The sequence below is a fragment of the Eleginops maclovinus genome, chromosome 2 (assembly GCF_036324505.1).
Source record: "Eleginops maclovinus isolate JMC-PN-2008 ecotype Puerto Natales chromosome 2, JC_Emac_rtc_rv5, whole genome shotgun sequence".
Taxonomy (NCBI): Eukaryota; Metazoa; Chordata; class Actinopteri; order Perciformes; family Eleginopidae; genus Eleginops; species Eleginops maclovinus.
Window position 1 is genome coordinate 18,564,605 of NC_086350.1, and position 7,626 is coordinate 18,572,230.

The 7,626-nt window shown below is 39.3% G+C and overlaps 1 protein-coding gene across 2 annotated transcripts; it reads left to right on the top strand.

Annotated features, from left to right (window-relative positions):
* Positions 1-263: 263 nt before the first annotated feature.
* mapk12a (mitogen-activated protein kinase 12a) lies at positions 264-7,160 on the top strand. 2 transcript variants are annotated; one of them, XM_063900390.1, is made up of 13 exons: positions 264-419; positions 678-797; positions 1,994-2,123; positions 2,226-2,284; positions 2,737-2,848; positions 2,953-2,982; positions 3,537-3,584; positions 3,826-3,940; positions 4,530-4,601; positions 4,768-4,847; positions 5,703-5,781; positions 5,871-6,044; positions 6,165-7,160. In XM_063900390.1, exons 2-13 carry the CDS (start codon positions 679-681, stop codon positions 6,230-6,232), a joined length of 1,086 nt encoding a protein of 361 aa, XP_063756460.1. In that variant the 5' UTR covers positions 264-419; position 678; the 3' UTR covers positions 6,233-7,160. The 2 variants fall into 2 exon arrangements, with proteins under 2 accessions (XP_063756460.1, XP_063756469.1); XM_063900399.1 differs by lacking the exon at positions 264-419 and adding an exon at positions 551-569.
* Positions 7,161-7,626: the final 466 nt, after the last annotated feature.

Genomic DNA, 7,626 nt, shown 5'->3' on the forward strand with positions numbered 1-7,626 from the left:
TTTTGTTGTCTTTATTTACATATAAATACATACTTAACATAGTTTTTTATTTCATATGAAGAACTTTTATGTTTCTGCGTAACATATATAATGAATGGGATTACTGCACACAAAAACTAATCCTAAAACGTGTTTTCTGTTGCCACAGTTTACACACTGTTGCATTTCAAGTTTGTTCAAAACACCACGGGTTCCTTGTTCTGTTTCCTGTACGCCTGTCATAGTGTAGTAATTATTTAACCACCCAGCAGTGTCTACAGCCCAGGGTGTAAGAAACACTCGTGTTCCAACACGTCTCAAACATCTTCTCAACCTATTCATGCTCGAACAATGTGGAACATAGTAAAGGCTGTCATTCAAACCCAGCGCATGTGCCCGACGCTGCTATCCAAACTGCGCACTTAACAAACGGCTTTAAGGTAATGTTGTCAGCCGAGTCTCGTATTACTCACATTCCAGTCTCACATTTACCTTTAATTGTAGGCCTCCCGCAAGACTCGGGAGTGGCTTTGGGTGACCTCAGGGTGCGCCCTTAGCGGCTGACACGCAGAGCTGCGCAATGATCGAGGGTGAGCGCATAGGTGGGATCTGGGACAATGGGTGTGTAGCGTTGCAGGAGACAAAACAACCAAAGAAGAGCCTCTACTAGACTTTTTGTGTTTACTTTTTATATATAGCATGTCTAAGCGAGTGAGACCCGGCTATTACCGCCAAGAAGTCAACAAAACGTCATGGGAAGTACCGGATCGGTACCGGGAGCTGAGGCAGGTGGGGACCGGCGCTTACGGGACAGTGTGGTAAGTGAATTCTGCGTCACAGGGAGACGATCTAACTCTGATCGTACTGCGTGGTTAGTGGGGAGCAGGGTAACAAAGAAAGGGACGGAACAGATGGTCCCATGCAGGCAGAAGCTCTGTGCCACAGCCAAACAAAAGAAAAGTAGCCTATCTGCGTTCCGCAGAACACACGCTGCTTCACTTCCTTATATGATGGAGACACTTGCACACTGATACCTTTCGCTTTGCCGAAGGCTTCCTGTCATCTTTAGCCACTTCTGGAAGGCTCTGAAATTATGAAGCGCACATGGGTGCATGGTTCCGGGTGAAATATGAGCGCTCACACCCCGAGTTTAGGGATACACAACAATGAAAAGCAGCTTTGTGTGCACCTTTGTGCGTCTCGCAGCATGCGGCCCTCTTTGTTATCAATGATTAACTCTGTGGGCGGGTACTACTGCCCCGGCGGACTCAATGCAACTTAATAACACATGAACAACTCTGAGATATTGTTGGTAGGAAACAAGCTGGAGATGGTGTGTGTGTGTGTGTGTGTGTGTGTGTGTGTGTGTGTGTGTGTGTGTGTGTGTGTGTGTGTGTGTGTGTGTGTGTGTGTGTGTGTGCGCGCGCGCGCGCGCGCGCATGTGTGTGCACTACAATTCAGACGTAAATGGTGTACTTTTACTCCACTACATTTATTTAATACCTTAAATTACTTTGCAGATTTGGATTAATGACGTGGAATATGATCAACACTTAAATAAGACATTAATTAAACCTGGAGTAAATTCAAAAGCTGCCCTGCAGTATACAATGTCAGTAAAACTAGCTGCACCTTACCAGCTTTGATAAACATCAAAACATATACTATATATTATTCTGAAATGGACCAATTTGCATTGTAAGTACATTTTGATGCTAATAATGTTGTACTTTTACATGAGTAGCATCTGGAATGCAGGACTTTTACTTGGTACAGAGTATTCCTACACTCTGGTACTTCTACTTTTACTCAAGTACAAGATCAGAGTACTTCTCCCACCTCTGTTTACATGTAAGACAAGAAAGATATAGCTTCTTCAGATTCATATCAGAGCAAAGGTGTTTCCACAGTAACAGAATATTCAAATTGGATTATTATTCATTTCCTCATAGACCAGTTCAATGCAAGATATTAAATGTGTTGTATCACGCCTCTGATCTATTGTCCCCCTCAGCTCAGCAGTGGACTCCAGAACAGGAACCAAAGTGGCTATCAAGAAGCTGTACAGACCTTTCCAGTCAGAGCTCTTTGCCAAGCGGGCATACAGGGAGCTGAGGCTCCTCAAACACATGAAACATGAAAATGTAAGTCAGCATAATCAGGCTTTCTTTAAAATGATATTGTAGTTTACAGTTTGTTAGAAAGACAAAACTTCCACTGGTGTAATATATTTCTGTCCGGTGCAGGTGATCGGACTGCTGGATGTGTTTACTGCTGACCTCTCTCTGGACAGGTTTCATGATTTGTAAGTGTCCTTTAGGCTTCTGGCACTGAGAGCAGTTGGCTGTGAAAGAAATACTTCACATGCCAAAATGACTTCAAAAATGATACATTTTCATCAATAACTCACCCCATGCTCCCTTGAGAAGAAAAGTCACATCATCCAGCTATAATCCATACTTCCCAAACACCTGCATTTTTATTGAAATAGTGTAATGCTTGTGCGGGCATGCTTCTAACACATGCAACACTGTTTATGTGAAAGTGTTTTAAATATTATCCCTTTAGCAAAATGCACCTGATTTGGAGGTGTTAAACCATATGACTGTGTGACAGTCTGTTAACAGAATGTTGTGATGCATTTTACTGTTAATAAATGTGGCCCCATTTATTTCAGCCACTACCAGCCTTAGAAGATATTTCAAAGTTGCATCCTGTTGGCTCGGTCCCACTGATCATATTTCATTTTTCCTGAAGTTACCTGGTGATGCCATTCATGGGGACGGACCTGGGGAAGCTGATGAAGCTGCAGAAGCTTTCAGAAGAGAAAATTCAGTACCTGGTGTATCAGATGCTCAAGGGGCTTAAGGTAGAGAGCTGTACTCTGATTGTACATTGTCAACTATTTACTACTTTACAACTTGAGTTTATTTGTTCTGTTGCTTAAATCCCTGTTTTATTATTTTATTACAGTATATTCATTCTGCTGGTATAATTCACAGGGTAAGTCTTTTATGTTTTATAAATATATATCCATTTTATTTCTGTGGGATAATGGTTTCTTTTACAATAGGGCTGTAACATTATACATGTGCTTACATCAATAATACACATAATATCATGTTAATAATTCAGTTTCGTCAGATAATAATAATAAATAATAATACATGTTATTTATATAGCGCTTTTCCTGGTGCTCAAACCGTTAAATGTTTCGTTATGTTCACTTTTGTACAGTTATTGTTACTCATATTCCCTCAATGCCCCTACAATTAATTTATTTTAAAATAATTTTCCATAAAAGAGAGAAAACGCACAGATATTTGACCAATAGCATTATTATTATTTTCACTTACATTTTCTAAAATAATGTCATTTTAAGGGAATTATATTTGTCCACAATAATTTGTAGTGAAACTCTGATAGTATGACCGCCCGAGTTCACACATTATCTTATTGGTTAATAGTTGCTTCCTGTATGATCGTATGCCCTACTCATTTATTTAAGTATCCTCTCTCCACACTCAATCACATTTTTTTCACATACATTTTTGCAGGATCTTAAACCAGGAAATCTCGCCATCAACCAAGACTGTGAGCTCAAGGTACAGTAAAACACTCTGATAACCCAAACAATCACAATGTGTCTTAATTTTAAGATGTCTATTTAATAGAGTTAGATTTTAAAAGGGACTATTCATAACTATCAAAATCATCAATGCTTGGCCAAGAATGTCATTGCACACTCTTACTGTTTAAAAAGTCCCTATAGTCTTATGGCCAGACCTGTTAGCTCATTATAAGCAATATGTAATTGCTGCTGTGTTTCGTTGCCTGTCCTGTCAGATCCTGGACTTTGGTTTGGCGCGGCAGGCGGACAGCGAGATGACGGGGTACGTGGTGACTCGCTGGTACAGAGCCCCAGAGGTCATCCTGAGCTGGATGCACTACACTCAAACGGGTAATGAAGAGCTAATTACAGCGAAAACTCTCTCCCTCTCTGTTTCATCTTTCAACGATGTGTCAACTTCCGTGGTGCCAATTAGCGCTGAATCATGTTATGTTAGAAGATGCTGCATGATTTAGTTGTTGTACTGTTCGCACTTGCCCTCAGGCAAAGGCTTCTGCCTTAGCAAGTGTTTTACTACATATCCCAAAATGACCTTTACCACCTGCAGTCAACAGGCAGAGTCTTGTTTTTCAGCAGTGCATTTTGGTCTATTGAGGCCTTCAGTGCATTCCTCTTCTATGACCTTTCTCAGAAATCCCTCTTAGAAGCTACAAAATGTTCCTTTAAATACATTTGTAAAACCTTTTCTAACATTTTTTTGGTAGGATGTGGTGTTAAAAAACATCTTTGTTAGTTAAAGTCAAATGGTAATAGTACATATAACCCACTAGGTGGTGATCTCTAAACATGTCACCTTTTATTGCTGTTGCTTTCTTTAGTTACTGCATGCAAGCTGTGCTGCTTATCACTGGTCCACAATGCACTGTAATTTGAAATCCCTTAGAAAGTCTAAAATGTGTTTTTTCTCCTTTTTCCCCAGTGGACATTTGGTCTGTGGGCTGCATCATGGCAGAGATGCTGCAAGGAAAACCTCTTTTTAAAGGCAGCGACCGTATCCTTTAATACACACTGAACCTTTTCCTCTGACATGTTTTCATAGAGAGCAAAGACAGAGATGTAAATATTTTTGCACAGTAAGTGTAAATCCTGAAATATTGAGAATGAATAACTGATGAATGTGACTGATCCCATTTGACCCCTTGACCCCTGGTCCTCAGATCTGGATCAGCTGAGTGAGATCATGAAGCTCACAGGAACACCAACTCAGGAATTTATATCAAAACTGCAATCTGAGGATGTGAGTTCACATTATGCAATGCACACTGGAAGTTAAAGGGACAGTTCACCCCAAAATGCTTAACATGTATTTTTCCACACATTTTGTGATGTTTATAGTTTGGACTTTAGTGGCCAGATAGAGATATCGCCTAAGATACAGCTCCGAAAAAAATTAAGAGACCACTCCAAATAGTTCTTAAATCTTTATCTCTACATGTATGGCAGCCATTCCAGTGTCTGTTGAATTCCAAAACAGAGAAATGTTGTCAGTAGTTTATAGAAAACAAAAAAAAAAAAAAAAGTTTTTCACTCAAAGACGATAATTAGTAAAAGCAGAGAAACTGATAATGCTGAAGTGGTCTCTAAATTCTTTCCGGAGCTCTATATCTTTCACCTCTTGTCTATAATGGAACTAAGTGGCACCAGCTTGTTGTACTCAAAGCGCCAAAAAACAGCAATGTCTCTTAACAGAAATCATAATCCGGTTACTTAATTTCACATAGAAACTGTTTTCTTTCTACCAAACTATAACTGCCAAAACTATCACAAAAGGAAGTATGCAACACCAAGGGGTTCATGCTCAGGAGGACCACATTTGTGTTTACGTATTAAGGTTACACCTTAATACCGTAAACACAAATGTGGTCCTCCTTAGCTGAGCTGTAACATTGCAGTTTAGGAGAGCCTCTTGTTCATTAGTGGATGCTCACTTCCTTTTGCTTAGGGATACGGTTGGTGGGTGTAGATAACTTTTTATTTAGAGACAAACTGTCCTTTTAAACTGGCCTCTCAAATCCCCAAAGGGAATTGAAGGCAAAATGTAGTTAAATCAGTGGGATTATGTTGAATTAAATGCGCTTATTTCTTTTCTTAGGCCAAATGCTATATCAAAAGCCTTCCAAAACTGGAAAAGAAAGACCCTCAGAAAGCTTTTTCTACAAATAATCCACAAGGTAGGCTCGGCTCAGCTTTTTTCATTTGATCCATCTTCAGTTTGACAGTCAAACTGTGATTTGACCCCCTGTTTCCACTCTCTCCTCAGCCGTGTCTGTGCTGGAGCGCATGTTATTGCTGGATCCGGAGAGCAGGGTAACCGCTGCTGAGGCCCTCATGCTGCCTTACTTTACTGAGTTCAGAGAACCAGAGGAGGAGACGGAAGCACAGCCATATGATCACTCACTAGACAACACAGACCAGCCCCTAGACCAGTGGAAACGTAAGGCGGCAGGGACTGATAATGGTGCAAGGGAGCAAAATGATGGAAGCTGAAAGGAAGAAGAGCTATAAGATAAGAGGTGATATGTTTTAATGATCAGCGCTGTGCTTTTTTCTGTAGGTCATACCTTCACAGAGATCTTGACCTTCAAGCCAGTAGTGCCAGAGTCCAAGGAAACCTCACTGTAAGACACAAAGACTGAGCTGTGCGGCATGGGACGAGAACAGGACTCATTTTGTATCATGGTCTGCAAACTTTTTTTCACAAGGTAATAAATGCCAGTGAATCCAGTCACAATTATCTAATCAGTGCGAGCTGCCATGTATCAGATTTTTTCATCATGTCAGACCAGTTGCTTACCTACTGACATCAGAATCAGTCCATGCCAGCATGTCTGTCAGGTTTCTCCTCAATCCTCAATAAGAAATTAAGTAATCAATTATGAGTTGTATTACTTGCGTTACTTATTTAAGTTAAATTTTAGTTTCACTTCAGTGGTACATTTAGTTTTTTGTTTTTTTTAACCAAATACATCACGAGCTTCCAGTTTATTTAAGTTCAAATCAACTACATTAAAGAAAAAAAAGATATTGCATTCAACTTATTTGTAACATTTCTGTTAAATATAGATGATTATTTTGAGTACTGTATATCCGTAAATGCATAATTTAAAAGTTATAGATCCAGGACAAGGCCAATGCCGCAAATGTGTTTATGAGTACATGTTTTTGTATTATGCTGTTTTGTGAACTAGCTTCTCCTTCAGGGACTTGATGTCCTCAAAAGACATTTGATCAGAATTTGTGGACGTCCTTGTGTGCAAGTGTATGTCTGTGTATAGTCTACATGTTTGCTCTGACCTCCTTAATCATATCAGTGGCCTTAAGATAACCGCAAAACAATACTGAGCTGCCGAACGTACGAAATCCATCCTGGCAGCCTGGTTACGATCATTCACTTTTAAATTTCAACCAAAAACAGGCTTACATCTGATTATGTTGTTTTTTCGTAACACAGAGAGAAGCACAAAACACATTGTCTTTGTTAATTTTGAAGTGAATGTTTTCTTACACGAGTCATGCATTTTTATCATTAAAGATTATCTTTGAAAAGGAACTACATAATGTTTTTCTTGTTTTCTGACAACTGACCCTTTGTCATGCTAAAATTGTGGACTAATACTACTGTTCTTTAATAAAGCTGGGGTATTTACAAGACCTGATGCACAGACTGAGTTATCCGGGTTTTCAAGTATTGGTCGATTGTCAAGCTCTGAAAAGGCAAACTTGGGAATCTACTTTTCCCATTATGCAAAAAAAACTTTCCAAAGCATGAGAAGCTGAACTTTACATTAAAAAGGCATATATAGATATATATATATATATATATATGTGTGTGTGTGTGTGTATATATATATATATATATATATATATATATACATATGTTAAGTAAGCAGAATTCTTCTTGAAAAGATAACATTTAGGGCATGAGACATTTGACTTGTTTGTTGCTCTTGTGATCTAACACTAGGTGGCAGCACATAAACAAGCCATGACCAGGCTAGTTTGTTTGTCCATCACTG